At 47.4% G+C, this 15,818-nt stretch overlaps 1 protein-coding gene across 1 annotated transcript; it reads right to left on the reverse strand.

Moving 5' to 3' along the window:
• Positions 1-5,531: 5,531 nt before the first annotated feature.
• LOC101547598 (uncharacterized) lies at positions 5,532-5,882 on the reverse strand. Its single transcript, XM_055141967.1, has one exon. The coding sequence runs from the start codon at positions 5,880-5,882 to the stop codon at positions 5,532-5,534; it is 351 nt and encodes a 116-aa protein (XP_054997942.1).
• Between the last annotated feature and the right edge of the window lie 9,936 nt (positions 5,883-15,818).

A 15,818-nucleotide genomic window follows, 5' to 3' on the forward strand; every position in this document is an offset into this window, starting at 1 on the left:
TTCCAGGACTTGTATGTGGCTTGCACATTGAGAAGGGCTGAGAATATTACCTTGGCATTAAGGCCATCAAAAAAGAAAAGTCCATCATTGACTCACCTGCTAGTCCAAAGCTTGCAGGCACCATCTAACTAATCTTGACTCAGATTTCATCCTTTTCCTGATATGCTCGTTAGTCATTATGTGTTGGCTTTGTCTCTTCCACTCCTTTTCACACCTTTTCAACAGGATGGCTGGTAGCCACCTAACACACTATTAAGTGTCAACACGTCTGAGCTTCTGTATTTTGGGGCTTTTCACTCCTTCTGGAATGTGTCTGAAATGCCATCATTTGGCTGAGACAAGGACATGCCATTCACCAGCATCTCACCAGATGTTAGGTACTTCTCATAAAGCAAGTTAACCAGATTCCACTGAGCCGTGTCACTTAGCCCACTGGCAGCAGGAAGGACCAGGGTTCTAAACAAGAAGTGAGAGTGGATGGGAAAAGAGGGTGGGAGGCAAAGGGAGGCAGTGGGGGGGACTGATGGAGGGAAGAAGACACTGGTGAAGGGGCCGGTGTTGAGACGGTGTGTGCCTGAAATCCAATCATGAATCACTTTGCGATTTTAACAGAGACTAATAAAAAACATTTTTTAAAAAGAGGAAATACTCCCCTGGGGGTTCCTGCAGCCCATGCCACACAGCAGACCTTGGAACTGGGATCAAAGGCTTTATCCCTCTCCCCACATGGGGAAGCAGCGGCTGGGAACTGGCAGCTTGATGCTTCCTGTCTCTTCTACTTTGAAGGATTTTTATTTTATTTTGTTTTACTATTTGTTTAGCAGTGCTGGAGCTCAAACCCAAGGCCTCCTACACAGAAAGTGTCCTCCCAATAAGGATTTGCTTTTTTATTTGTTTAGGGCTCATGCCTATTTGCTCAGGGCTCTGTGCTCAGAGATCACTCCTGGTGGGGCTCAGGGGACCATATGAGGTACCAAGAATCAAACTGGGATTAGCTGCATGTAAGGCAAGCCCATTAACTTCCTCTCTGGCCCCTGGATTTGCTTTTTAAAAAGTTACACTTTTAGCTGGGGATATTGGCTTAGTGGTAGAGCACTTGTTTAATTAAAATAAACTTAATTGAAAGGAAATGTTTATTCTCTTCTACTCCCTATTTCCACTGTATTGCAGCTTGAGTTTCCTCTCCCCTCGAAGAAGGAATGATGGGTGCCTACGCCTTCCATCTCTTCCCATTCTGACTCCGTTCACTCCATGGAGGAGATAATGCTCACTAGCATATCGGAGACTCTCAGTGCCCTTGAGGGCCTCGGTGGTTCTCTGCTGCCATCTGCCCTGAGCAGTCTAGGGTCCTGGTTCTCATCAACACAAGGGACAGGACATATCACTCACTCCAGGATCAAGCATCCTGGTTCTCATCAACACACAAGGGACAGGACACATCACTCACTCCAGGACAGCAACTTGGGTCCAACTACCTTCAACTCAGCAGAGAACCCGGAGCATGGTCATTCAGTCCCTGCCCTTGACCTTGTTTCCATGGCAGTTTGATCAGAGAACCTTGCATGCCAATTAAAGGCTCCATTTCACCTTGCTAGAGGTGGTGAATACAGATGTTCCCATCATACACAGCCCTCCAAGGGGACATCTCAACAGTGTCAGGTTAGGGGGCAGTTGGGTATCCGTTGCAAGCTGGGGCCTCGGATTCTGACATCTAGGAGGGAAGGTTTCTGCAACCGCCCCCAGAACTCACCCCTCCCTGCCCTTGGAAAATGTGACCACAGGACTGCATTGCCCTGGGTTATCCTCCAGGAAGGTTCTGTCTCTTGCAGAAAAGGCCAAAACAGACGCTTGAGCTGAGACTCTCCTTGGGGCACTGCATCCCAAAGCTCCGTGGGACCAATCTCCCACAACTGAACATCCTCCCGTGCTGAGGCTCGAGGGGAAGGAAGATAGTTGAGATGGAGCCAGATTGAGTCAGAGGCCAAAGTCAGGATGGGACAGAGCTCAACATCAGGTGTGAGCTGAGGGTAGACTCAGACGAGAGTCATGGTCAGCCAGACAGGGAATGACCTTAGGCACTTTACCCTGGGTCCGAGCAGGCGAACAGAGCCCGCCCCCTGGGAGCAGGGGGCCAGGCCATGGAGACCCCCCCATGCCAACATGTGCTCTGTCTTCCATCCAAGGGAGAAAGGGGGATCCTGGGCAGCACAAGTCCCACCGCAGGGTGACACCCCAACATTCAAGGTGACGAGACAGACGGCGATGGCATTTTCATGGCATTTTGCTATAGAGCAGGATATTCAAAACAGAGAAAGGACGAACATGTGTTAAGGAACCTCGACACGCTCCCCCTCTCCAGATGGAAAAAGAACTCATTTCCATACAAGGTGCCGCGCTGATATTCTGGCAGGCAAGCACGGCCACTGTTGTCTTGGTTCAAGAGAGAATTTATCATCACATCTGGATCTACTTCATGCCAACGTGGGACCGAGCTTCCGGCATGATGGCCCCACACTCCAGCAAGCTCCTGTGACAAACAGGCGGTGCCCAGGAAGTCATTTCTGAAGAGCTAACCCCAAAAGCAACTATAAAAATATATGAGCCTTTTGAGGTGGGGGAAGAGTTTGCAATGATCAAATGTTTTTTGAAGCAAATAACTAATCCTGCTGGCAGAGTCATGAGGTATGTTAATAGACTCAAAGGTGCTGAAAAAAGATTAACCCTTCTGGTAAACATTTTTATAACTATTTCCCAAACCTGAATGCCCACAAACCTTCATTTCTCAGGGACCATGCTTGGCAGGGCTTGGGATATGTGCTACCAGGGATCAATCTGGGGTCAGCCACATGCAAGGCAAGTGCCTACCTTCATATGAGAGCTGTTAACGTCCTGTACCATAGCAGGGACACCACACGGGGTATATTTGGAATGCTCTGTCCTATAGCTTCATCAACACAAGGAGGAAGTGGATGAGGGGACGGAACTCATTTCTAGCCCAAGTACTCCTAAGGAGAAAAGTGAAAGAGAAGAGGTACTGAGAGCTAGTATAGTGGTTAAAGCGTAGCCACCCCCAATTCAATCCCTGCCACCACATGGCCCTCTGGCATGACCAGCGCAGTCCTGGAGGCTCTGAGAACTGCTGGGGTGGCCCAGATCATCCCTGGCCCCAAGGAGATCAAGCCTTCTATATCCCACTTCTTGGGCCCTTGCCTTAAGCCAGTGTCCAGTTGACCAAAAATCATCAGAAGGGTCATGAGTCTCTTGGGAGGAAAGAAAACCCAAAAGAATAGGTCCCACAGAGACCTATTCTTTTCATGTAAATGATCAATCAATGACTTACTCTCTCTCTCTCTCTCCTCTTTCTCCCTCTCTCTGTCCTCTCTCTCTCCTCTTTCTCCCTCTCTCTGTCCTCTCTCCTCTTTCCACTCTCTCCTCTTTCCTCTCTTTTCCCTCCCCCCCACACCTGTCTCTGTCTCTGTCTCTCCACTCTTAGGAAGAGAGTGGAGGCATCTGCCCTAGATGAACACCGAATTTCTGTCAGGATGACCAGTCTTCCCCCAACAACTGCAAGGTGTCCACTTCACTTCTGATTTGGTCCCTGCCCCTCTCAGAGCAGGAGGCACAGCTGTCACAGCATGACAGAGCCATCTCTGCGGGATCAAATTGACACGTGTATTTCCCAGTCTCGCCACCTCCCTCCCACAGGGAGCCGGGGCTCCTGTCTGCTTCCCTCCACACTGGCAGCAGAAGGGATGCTGAGTGGGCAAGGCAGCTGCATATGTTGTACACTCTGGAGGATGCTAAGAAGATGGGGGGCTTTCTTCCCCCCCCCCAAATAATCTCCATAGCTACCATGACGTGATGCCTGAAATTCTACCACAAATCTTTAGTTCACACATTGTCTAGATGGACTCTCCCACAATTCAAGGACAGGACGATGCCAAGTGTCCATGGTGTGGGACTGATACCTACATCTCCATTGGTCATTAGCTTTCCAGCCCGCAGCAGAGGGGGAAGCCAGTGTCTAAACAGTGAGGGAAAATCTGGTTGGATTGGTGTCATCCTAGAAGCCGGCCAGGTGGAGGTGCCTCTTCCAGCTAGACTATGTGTTCCTGGCAGTGACTGGGGGGACAAGCAACCAATAAAACCACTCTGGTAAGGACCAGGAAAACAAGATAGAGGTTAGGGGCACCCAGCCCCAAGTCAGTTCCCGGTACCACATGTCCCCCCAAGACCTTGTAGGTATATTTCTGGAGACCCCAAATATTGCAGAACCAATCAGCATGTCATCATCATCCTTGAGCCTCCCAAATAGCTCTGTTGGCCAAATATCCCACGAGTGACCCCAGCATTGCTTGGGAACCCCCCGTTAGCCTCCATCACAAGCACTTTGATGGATTACCACCGTTCTTTTTAGCCACGAACACTTATTTACTAGAAATTCAAGTCAGAGTCTGGCCAGAATAGACAGGAGTACGGCCAATGCCCCATCAGATAAATCTCCCTCAGTACACTGCTGGTGCTTAAAAGCACGAAGAGAGGTTGCTTGCTGAGAGGGATCTGTAAGTTACAGAAGTATTTAAAACCCAGTGAGGCAACTTCCTGACCTATGGTCTGCTTTGAGTTAATGGAAGTGAGTCATGCATTAGCGATGAGAAGGGTTGCTTCCAGAAGGTGATGCTAAAGACGGGATGCACTCGGAGGAAGCCGCAGCACCTGCAGCTCCTGTCCTGTTTCTCCTTGAGGTTCTCAGGCAACACTGGAAACACCATGTTCCTCCCACCAAGAGGCAAACGGACACCAGAGGAATTGGTGGTCACTCCAAAGGAGAAGTGCAGCTGGCATTTCACGGAAGGCAGCCAGTTGACAGATGCCTCACAGAGTGCCTTAGAAGGGGGCTGCCAGGGGATAATTTCTTAAGGAAACTGGCACCAGTTGCATGCTTATTGGATATCTTACATATCCACCCTGCCGTGTTTCTCATTCTCCAAACCTGCAACCTCCTTCCTGAAAATGGATGAATGTGATGCTGACCTGTCCCATTCCTTCAGTGATGGGTTGGTTGGTAGCTAGAGAGTCACTGTCACTGTCACTGTCATCCCGTTGCTCATCGATTTGCTCGAGCGGGCACCCGTAACGTCTCTCATTGTGAGACTTATTTGTTACTGTTTTTGGCACATCCAATAAGCCATGGGTAGCTTGCCAGGCTCTGCCGTGTGGGTGTCATACTCTCAGTAGCTTGCCGGGCTCTCCGAGAGGGGCGGAGGAATTGAACACGGGGTCGGCCACGTGAAAGACAAATGCTCCTACTGCTGTGCTATTGCTCCAGCCCAGCTAGAGAGTAACAGAAAAATCCAAATCAGATTTATGGAATTCTGTGACATGAAAGGAAATCAAGTGGTTGAAGTTGGGAAAGAAGTTGTGGCCAAATAGCACTGTAGCACTATCATCCCGTTAATAATCAATTTACTCGAGCAGGCACCAGTAGCGTCTCCATTTGTCCCAGCCCTGAGATTTTAGCATCGTAAACTTTATGTCCTCTCTCCGCGGATGCCGCCCACCAGCTGGATGTCCTTGGGCATAACGGTGATGCGCTTGGTGTGGATGGTGCAAAAGTTGGTATCCTCGAAGAGCCCAAACAGGTAGGCCACACACGCCTCCTGCAACGTCATGACAGCCAAGTTCTGGGAGTATAGGTCGGTCTTGAAGTCGTTGTGAGGTGCATCAGCCGCTGGAACTGGACCTTGCAGATAAGAAGCTCGGTGGACTTCTGAGAGCGGCGGATCTCGAGCAGCGTCCAGCTTCTTCACACCGCCCGTGGCTGGCGCGCTCTTGCAGGCCACCTTAGTGGCCAGCTGCTTGTGGGGCACCTTCCCACCCATTGACTTGAGCGCTGTCTGCTTGGTACGAGCCCTCTCGTTCTTCCCAACTCAGCTGGAGACTCCTTTAGGGTTAGGGAAATGAGACCCATTTTTGCTACTGTTGTGGGCATATTTAGTACATCACAGGTAGCTTGCCAGGCTCTGCCGTGCGGGCTGGGATGCCCTCAGTAGCTTGCTGGGCTCGGGGATTGGGGGAGGAAGGCTTCTCTTGGGGTGATCTCTAATCTTCCCCCTGAAGTGTTCCCAGTCTACCGAATGTAAGTTCCTGGTGACCAGCTCGCTGTAACAATTTGCACTTTACAACACGCACCTCCCTGTGTCTTCAGGCAGCGCCTGGGGCATCTGCGGCCTCAGGTTGATCTCCGTGAGGTGGATAGAGTGTGCCCGGAGGTCGTTGAATAGCTGGCAGAGCAAGACCCCATCACATAGGGTCTGTGCCAGGTCAAAATATAAACAAATATAAACAAAATTTTAAATCAAAGTGAGCTGTTAGCTGTCTTTCCCCGCTTCCTTTTCTCCACAAATAGTGATCAAGTGACCACTCTCTGGGAGGTACTATGTAACACTGGTGAGCAAACTTCGTGGTGTCTCCTCTCAGGGAATCTGTTCCAGGGGAGTGGGCCAAGTCCCTGCCCTGCTATAGCCCTGGCAGCCGCACTCACACCTCACAGATGCCACCATGCCAATGGCCCAAATCCACTGCCTCACGACTAAGCTCTGCAGAGATGCCAAACCACCAAAAATTTCTAGGTGCACCTGAGAACTCTGGGGTCTTGTTCGGAGCTGGGATGGGCAACCTCCCCTCTCCGCCTTTATACTTCAGGAAGCTCCAGCAGCCACACCCACATCCCACAACTGCCACAATGCACATTTCTAACCCAGTTCAATATTCTGAGTGCACAGTGACATTCACGGCCCACAACACCTTCAAATTCTATAATACTGGCATCCTAATAAAAGCACACCAAATTCAATGCAAAAGTATCATAGAAACCAATTAAGCTCAATAAACAAAAGCACTTTTTGTAATGTTAATGTTCAACTTGGAACAACAGCTTAGTAAACCCTCAGACAAGGACTTAATGACCCATCTGTAAGATAACAAATATAACAAATTTCTTTTTTTTTTTAGGTTTTGGGGGCCACTTCTGGCTCTGGCAATATTTAGGGGTTACTTCTGGCTCTGTGCTCAGGAATCACTCCTGGAGAGCCCAGTGGACCGAATAGGATGCAGGCCACTGAACCCAGGTTGGCCATGTGCAAGGCAAATGCCTTACCCACTGTATTATCACTCCGATCCTGAAATAGAACAATTTTCACAAATTTTCTTTTACCAAAATTTTTTGATGATTCTACTAGCCATTTCGTTGTAACAAGCAATATGAAACAAATTATTTTGTTCCTTTTATGGGGGCAGGCTGGAGTAAGGGAGTGTTTAGGAAAATGTGGACAATGGTGATAGGAAGGTCACACAGATAGTAGGATTGGTGTTGAAATATTGAATACCAGGGCCGGAGTGATAGCACAGCGGGTAGGGTGTTTGCCTTGTATGCAGCCGACCTGGATTCAATCCACGGTGTCCCATATGGTCCCCCAGCACCGCCAGGAGTAATTCCTGAGTGCAGAGCCAGAAGTAACCCTGAACATGACCAGGTGTGACCCAAAAAGCAAAAATAAATAAATAAAAGAAATATTTAATACCTGTAACAAATGCAAATGCATCATGAACAACTTTGTAAACCACAGTGTTTAAATAAAGGGAAAAAACTTAAAAATAAATAAATAAAAATGAAAAGATTAGAGAGAAAAAAATATTTCTGTGAAGAGTAACATTGATAAAACAGCAACACGAATAAGTCAACGAATGAGGACTAATGGATCATCTGGGATTGAGGATTACATTGCCACTAGAAGCAAAGAGCACCAGATGAGTTCTACCTTAGTGGCCGGCTGTAGGATGACATTACTTTGTCCTCTCCCTGCTTGCCACAAGTAGCTTGTCCCGGTTTTCCCCCGAGTTTAGGCTTACCCCAGTCGCACCCACCAAGGTGTTCCCGAATCTCTCCCATCCCTTTGTTTAGCTATAATCACTTCTCCATGCTCTCTTCCCCAAAAGAGTTAAACCGAGGCTTTCCCTTAATCTGACTCTGCTAATTTGCAAGGTCAGAACTTCCTAGGATACTGAATTTATATTATATAAGTTAATATTGCCTTTCTCCTCTTCTTGTGCCTTTTGAATAATTTACTTTAAAGCTATGACTGTTTCGTATAGACACAAGAAGACAATATTATGTTTTTATAACTTGGGAATTAATTGGCCTCGAATATTATTCCCTCCCAGGCATCTGCTTTCTCCACTTAAGCCTCAGTTGCCCTCAGTTCCTAGCACCCCAAAGCAGGGTCCCCGACGTGGGACGGGAAGGATCCAGGGCAAGCGGTGAGTTATGTGCTAACCTGGCATTGAGATGGGCCTGGCCAAAGTGCCTAATTCTTAACTATAAGTTAAGAGCTTGATCATAGACAAATGCTGTCATGATCCAATAGTAATTATGAGACTGGGACCCTGCCAGGGATAGGAAAGACTGATCTGGCCTGAGCACTGTAGTCTGAGATTGAGATGGCCCCAGGAGAGCAATTCTATAAGCTTTAATGCATCTCTTATTGTGTCCATACAAAATAATTAATATTATGAATTCTTATATGTTTGCTGGCTGAGGAGAAGAGAAACACATTCATGAGACTCCGCCCTTGGGTGGATCCTCCTGCTGAAAGAGAATTAAGTCCTAGGAGAAGCATCCCCTAAGGGAAAGGACCTTACCCTATTGATGGTGACCACACCTATGTGTACGCCCCAACCCCCTCATGCTGTGGAGATTTAACTAGGCTGGAAGAGTGGGTTGGGGGCCAGATCCACGGGGCAGATCCACGGAGGCCAGATCCACGAGAGCGGGAGAGAAGTGGAGAGAGAGAATGAAATAAACGGATCAAGCAACCAGTTTGGCCTTCTTCCTTCTTCCTTCCGTCGCCTGCCCTTGACCGACAGCACACACAGTGGTTCCGGGGCACCAAACTCGGGCGGTGAGACAGAGCCACCCGGGGAGCCCGCGAGTGCTCGCACCCCTCGGCGAGCCTTAGTTTTTTTACAGCCGGCTTCCGTTACCAGCAAGCTAGTTAGTTAGTCATGCCAGTCACTACTTTGATAGACCCATTATTCCGCAGTCACTCCCAAGTGCAATACCAGGCAAGTCAACAGCCAGGAGACTCTTGTAGATTTCTCAGAACAGGCAAGGTGCTCAACCATGACCCACCGGCACTCAGGGTGTTCCTAGAAGGCTTTAAAACATCCTAATAACCCACTCCTACTTGAGCTTTCAAAAGCAGTGCGCATTGTTCAGTGAATTCCCTGCATGCTTAGAAGATGCAGATTCTGGGTTTTTGTTCTGCATAAAAGCCTGGGGAGGAAGCAAAAAGTGACAGCCCTCAAGGAACCACAGAGTAAGGTGCAGTTACTCCTGCTTCTTGTTCTGGGATAATTCTGCGGGATAAAAAAGGAGAAGAGGCTGGAAATGAAGAAACTTTCCTCTGAGTTTTTCTTAGATGTCAAATGTTTGCTTTGGGAGAGACCACCATAAACCTAAAATTTATTTAAAAAAAAAAATCAATCTGGATTCTCATTGCTTTTCCCAAACCTGAGAGAAGTGCCACTCTACTAGCAGGATGTTGTAACTCACAGCCGCTGAATAAGGAGCGGAGGGAATCCCTGCCTGAACACGGGGGCAGCTCCCACTTTCCCTTTATAAACTTGTGAACTGCCTCCCTCCAGAATCTTCCACCCAAGCTAACACCAATTCATCCGTGTAGCTCCTGTCTCTGAGCTAAGGAGCGTCCTCTCCCTTCCCTGCCCTCACTTCACCTGGACAGAGCTAGGGTCAAGGGCCAAACCATGGTCCTCACTTTGCTCCCTCTCCTCCTTGAAGTCAAATTGTGGTGAAGTCTGCAGACTTCTGAGACTGGAGGAGCCTCTTGGTTTATATTCAGGAGCTGTCTCCCTTCAGAAACGGTAGAGAATCAACAGGCGAAGGCCTCTTCTGGTTGCTGAGGAGAATCTATGAGGCAACTCAAGAGTTCATGGGCAAGAGCATGAAGAACCCCAGAGTGTAGCTCCCACACAGGAAACGGAAATCCAGATACTGAAAAAAAGAAGGTGATCCTATTGGTCCTTAAGGCTTTTGGTTCCAACATTTGTCCATCAGGGCCCCTCCACCTCTGCTCAGTACTTGGCTCTTCCTGCTCTTCCTGATGCCAGAGGTCTGTGAAGAGGTAATGAGTGTCACTGAGGTCAGGCACAGTGGATGAATCTCTCACTGCCACACAAGGCTGAAACAGCGCATCTGTTTCTGGCCCATCTCTGCTTCAGTTTCCTTTGAGGCTGCAATGTCTCCTTGTCAATCTTTCTTCCCAATTTTTTTGTTGTTGATGTATTGATATTTATTGCAAGCAAAAGTACACCCTAAAGGCACAGGGTACAGGGGAATAGAACAAAATTAGTTTCCTGAGAAAGTTTTAGCACTTGGCTCTTTACACTTCATGGAGTTGCACTTTTTATATTGCTAGAGGACTGGAGCGATAGCACAGCGTGTAGGGCATTTGCCTTGCATGTGGCCAACCCAGGATCGATTCCTCCATCCCTCTCAGAGAGCCTGGCAAGCTACCAAGAGTATCTCGCCCACATGGCAGAGCCTGGCAAGCTACCTGTGGTGTAATCAGTATGCCAAAAACGTAACAACAAGTCTCACAATGGAGACGTTACTGGTGCCCACTTGAGCAAATCAATGAACAACTGGACGACAGTGCCATATGTTGCCATATTTTGTTCTAGTGAGAGAAATATGCCCCTTGTTTTGTTTTTGTTTGATGTTTTTTAAGGTCATACTGAGCAATATTCGGGGGTCACTCTTGGTGGCGCTATGAAAACCATATGCTGTGCTTGGAGATTAAACTGGGGCTGGCCACATGCAAGGCAAGTGCCTTACCACTGTACTGTCTCTCCAGCTCTGGATCTGGAGTTTTTTCCTTTTAAAGATTAAACTCGTGTTAAGAAAGATAAATTGAATACACAAAATAGAGATGAGATAGAGTTTTTCACTACCTGAGAAATGGATGGCGCTGATATCCAGAGGGGGTGAATTAATCCCAAAGAAGATAATGCCAAGGAAGTCGCGGCCTGTAAGCACCACTGATGATTCCAGAAAAAGGAAAGGTAGGGAAAAGAAAAGTCAAAGCACCAAGGGACTGAGTCTGGCTGAGTGAAGAACTGCCACCATGGGAGAGAGTCAACTGATTAGCGACAGGGGAAGAACCTTCCCAATAAAAAGGCACATCCTGGAATTTGGAAGAAAATGTGCATCTTAGTGGTTGTGTTTTGCTTTTTTTTCTTACCCTTCAAGCTCTGCTTTGAAGACAATTTGTATTTCTGAGAGATGAGTGAGAAGTCTCTTGTTTGAATTTCCTGGCTCTCTAGGAGGAAGCCCAGCCTAAGGTTTGTATTGCTTTTCTCCGCTTCTACTCTAGTCTTTACGGTAGGCACCACACATGCATGCTGGTTCCCTTGCTCGTGTTTGCCGTGTCAACGCACAGACATACAGACGCTGTGCCCCCATCTCCAGGTTATTAATCATCTCAGCGGCAGCTCCATCCAGGCCAAGGATTGCTAAGAGCTGGGGCACCTGAGCGAGGCTGCAGCTTTCCAGCTCTGAGTTGGGTTTGTCTCCAACACTCAACTAAACTCATAATGCTCACCCAGGGTCCACAATTCTCAGAAGTTTTCTCACTTTGGGGAGTCAAGAAAGCTCCCAAATCAGTCCCTACAGCACCAAGTTCTCTGCCAATCAATGCAAATGTTCACTCATGCCCTCCTCACCTCATGCCACCCCCTTGCATAGGAGCCAAGCCACAATCAGCTCTAATTTAATTCCACTTGACCGTCTCGGGCAACTCTTCTTTTCTCCTCCATCCCATCAGAGAATGGCTCACTGGGTCCCTGGGTAGAGCTCTGTGCTCTTTGCACAGGACCACAGACTGGCAGCCCACAGATGGGTTCCAGCTGGCAGATAATTTTGTTTGGCCCACACAGTTTTTGAACGATAGGAACATTTCACACACATACCCCCAGAAATCCATCTTCTCAGCTTCTCTTGAAAAATCAAATCATCTTGCAATCCCCAATGGCAAATTTCTGCAGAACAAAATGAGTTAGAGCTGAACAGTGGTGGTCCTTAGCTACAGAGGTTATTTCTTCTCCCCTTTCTGCCATGGCATTGCTTCCAGTTCAGCCCCATTAAGAGCTTGCAGTCACCCCCATTCTGGCTGTACGAACAACACAGTGGGATTCTTACCATCTTCCCCCAGTCCACATTTAACCCTACTTGGAAAAATCATTTTCGTATTGCTAGTTTGGGGCTGTGTTCTGATTTTTGTTTGTTTTCTTCTCTATGTGGATTTTCTCCTCTATTTTCTTTTCTTTTCTTTTCTTTTATGGCTTTTTGAGTCACACCCAGTGATGCTCAGGGATTACTCCTGGCTCTGTACTCAGGAATTACTCCTGACGGTGGTGGGGGACCATATGGGATGCCGGAGATTGAACTTGAGTTGGCCACGTGCAAGGCAAATGCCCTACCCCCTATACTACCACACCGGCCCATTCTCCACTATTTTCAGTGATTTTATTTTATTTTTGGAGTCTCCCACTGTTGTTCTTCTTTGGATCTGGTATATTTGAATGGAGGCAAGTGGGGTGAACGTGCTTTCATTTCATCATCAAAACTTAAACTCCTTCTTCTCTGGGTTTTTAAAGTCTTCTATATCTAAATGAAAAGTAGTAGAAACTGACTTCAGCAGACCGGAGAGAATTTTTAACATACTTTTCATTGATGCTTCATTTTATTTGGTCTTCATGAAATCGGGGCCTGGGACCAAAACGAAGTTACTTCTTGCTAGAAAATATTTAAAACAATATGAGAGGTGAAAGAAAATTGTTCAGAGTGTCCATTCCAGGCAAGATGCAGTGCATGGAGAGTCTTCACGTGTCGCGTGAACGTTCGGAGGTGCTGAGATAAGGAACGCAGAAGAAATGTATTGATTGGAGGACTAAAGCTCTCTCTGGCTCTTAGCAAAGGCAGAGGGCCTCGTGGACCTCCTTTTATTGATCATGGTACCTCTAAAGGGCGCAAAATAGTGACGTCACCAAAGGCATCAAAAGATGTTACAGGAAGAACATTGAGGCAGCATTATTTCCTTGTATCTGCAGGCCAGTAATCTAGGCCTCCGGAAAGAAGATGCAAAACCAAAACTGAAACCTTCCTTGGGCTAAGAGCACTTGGATTTACATCCCAAAGACAAAACTGGGCCTGCACCTGAAATCTACATCCCAAAGATTAGGCCAGGCCAGAGCCAACAATTTACAATATCAAAGGTCAGGCCTGGCTAACACCATCTGCATGTCAAAGACCAACCAGGCTTCTGTGAGAGAAGGAAAACTGCTCTTTTCAGTATACTGAAATTATTTTTCTGAAGGCAGCTTGAAGGGGGAAAATGTTCAGCTTCATCCAAACCAGTCAGGACACACGAGAAATCTCGCCCTATGTTCCTGTCCGTAGTACAGTACAGTATACATGGGCTCGCCCTGGTAGCTCAGTCCAGCCCCAACATTCAAGATACACGAAAACCTCTTGAAAACTGACCCCTGTCTGCAAGTGGACAAGATCTGTACCTTCAAAGGAACTTGCACCAGACAGTGGATCCCCCACTTCTCAGTAAGATTTAGGGTGCAAACCTCAGCAGTCTCTTCACCCCCTTTCTCGCCCCTTTGTAGGGCTCTCTCCCACTTGTCAGGCAACAAATTCTTGACAAAAAGATGGTCAGCTAATGTTTGCCTATTCAAAAGCCTCTCATGCCTTCTCACCCTTAGAATAAACATCTTGGCTTTGATGTAGGCAGGTAGATAGGAAAAGGCCCTTGGCAATGAAAATTGAGATTTAACAGAGTCTCTGGGAAGGAGACTCTTAAGATGTGCAGATTCAAGAAAACAAAAGACCCCGGAAGAAACCATCAGCAGACCCTGAGGATAATGGACCCCTCCCCAGGAGGTTCCCCAAAGAAGGCCATCACCACTCCCAACCTCCCTGGTAACCTTAGCAACGAACTTTTACCTGGAAAGAAACCCCATGTGGATGGGGGCAGGTTGAAGAAACCCTATAAAAGACACCTTGAACAAAGGAAGGGCGCGCATATGCTGCCTGAGCCCATGTGCTGCTTGTGCCCATGTGGCCGAGCACATGTGGTGCCCGAGCACATGTGTCGCCCGCATCTCCCCCCTTGAGTTGTGTACTTTCATGCTTTTGTGTCCAGTGCTAGGATGTGTGTAAAGCTTCCTCCACCCTTGGAGAAGCCCGCGGTCTCTCTTGAGCACAATATTCTTACTATTCTCTCTCCCACTTATCCCTTCCTCCGTCCCTCAGAAACTTCTGAATAAAATCTATTTACTTCACTGCTTGTCTACTCCTGAAATTCTTTTCCGCGAGCGAGACAAGAACCCAGTAACTCTGGGTCCTGGGTGATAGAGGCGGTTGGGGAGAAAGTGACCATCTTTCTCCTCCCCACTTCACGTAAGTCACCCGTGGGGCCCACCGACATCAGCTTGACCTTTCAAATCAGCTCTACCCTGAGCCTCCTCTTCCTGTTGTCTCCGTCACACCTTCCCTTACTAGCCCTCCTCAAACCGTTGGCTCTGGTGGTGGAGCCTGCTCCTGTGTAGTTCAGTATGCCTCTCCCTCGCTGAGAACGTGGGCCCTACTTGCACCTTGCATTCTCAGCTCAAATATCACAGTGCCACAGAATTCTGCCCTGAACACCCACTGGAAATGTGTCCCTCTGTCACTCTCTGAAGCATCACCCCTTGAGATGATCTTCACAGCACCCTGACCATCTGCTACCCCACTCATGTCCTGTGAATTCTTGAGACTAGGGAGAACCTCCTGCTACTTCACTACCGTATCCTCAGCTGGTGAGTTGAAGGGCTGTTTCCAGGTGGCGTGTAGGAAGCAGTGAAGGATCACGATTCCCGGTCCCACAGCTCTTCGAAGGCTGAGATACCATATCATCCAGGTCTCCTCGAATCAGCCCAGGCCTCCTCTTAGAATTCTGTATAAGGGAACTCCTACAAACAATAGTTAGATAATAATGAACCGCAAAGATTGATGTTGTGGGCCCTATCTTATTTTGTTCATCTTAATAAGATTTTTATTTTGTCAGAATGTGCCACCTCAAAAGAGAAATAGATAGACATCCGCACATGGTGATAAAGTCCTTTGCAAAGGAAATTCACTCTGATGGATTCTAAAGGCTTCCCACTGAGTTCATTAAATTTAATAAGAATGACTATCAACAGGCCCGTCATTCAATTTCAGTACATTTACCATTACAACTGAATGCAATATTTATTAGTTGTGTTTGTATTGGAAATATTTATTTTCCAGGAAATGGCATGCAAGGCTATTATTTAGCATTCCACATGGTTCTCCAACCACTTATAGTAATAAGATTCATAGCATAGCAATAACAATGCTATTAAGTTAAACATATATAATTTCTTGGTCCTCCTAAAAAAGTCAAATTATTAGTGAGTTTAAATTTTCTTTCTCAGACTCCAACAAATAAGCAATTACATGTCAACCTTGCTAATTGGCTAAATTATTCCTGAATGACTCCAGGGCCAGATGAATCCCTGCAAGCTGGTGATATGAATCTTCCCTTTGACAAAAACTGAAAGCTCCAGTCAAAGCTCAGAAAAATGGCAGGATCCCACTGGGGTTTGACCGGCAAAACAACCAAAGAAAACCATCACACTGAAGCTGACATTATAATTCCTGCTTAAAAAAC

The sequence above is a fragment of the Sorex araneus genome, chromosome 6 (genome assembly GCF_027595985.1).
Source record: "Sorex araneus isolate mSorAra2 chromosome 6, mSorAra2.pri, whole genome shotgun sequence".
NCBI lineage: Eukaryota > Metazoa > Chordata > Mammalia > Eulipotyphla > Soricidae > Sorex > Sorex araneus.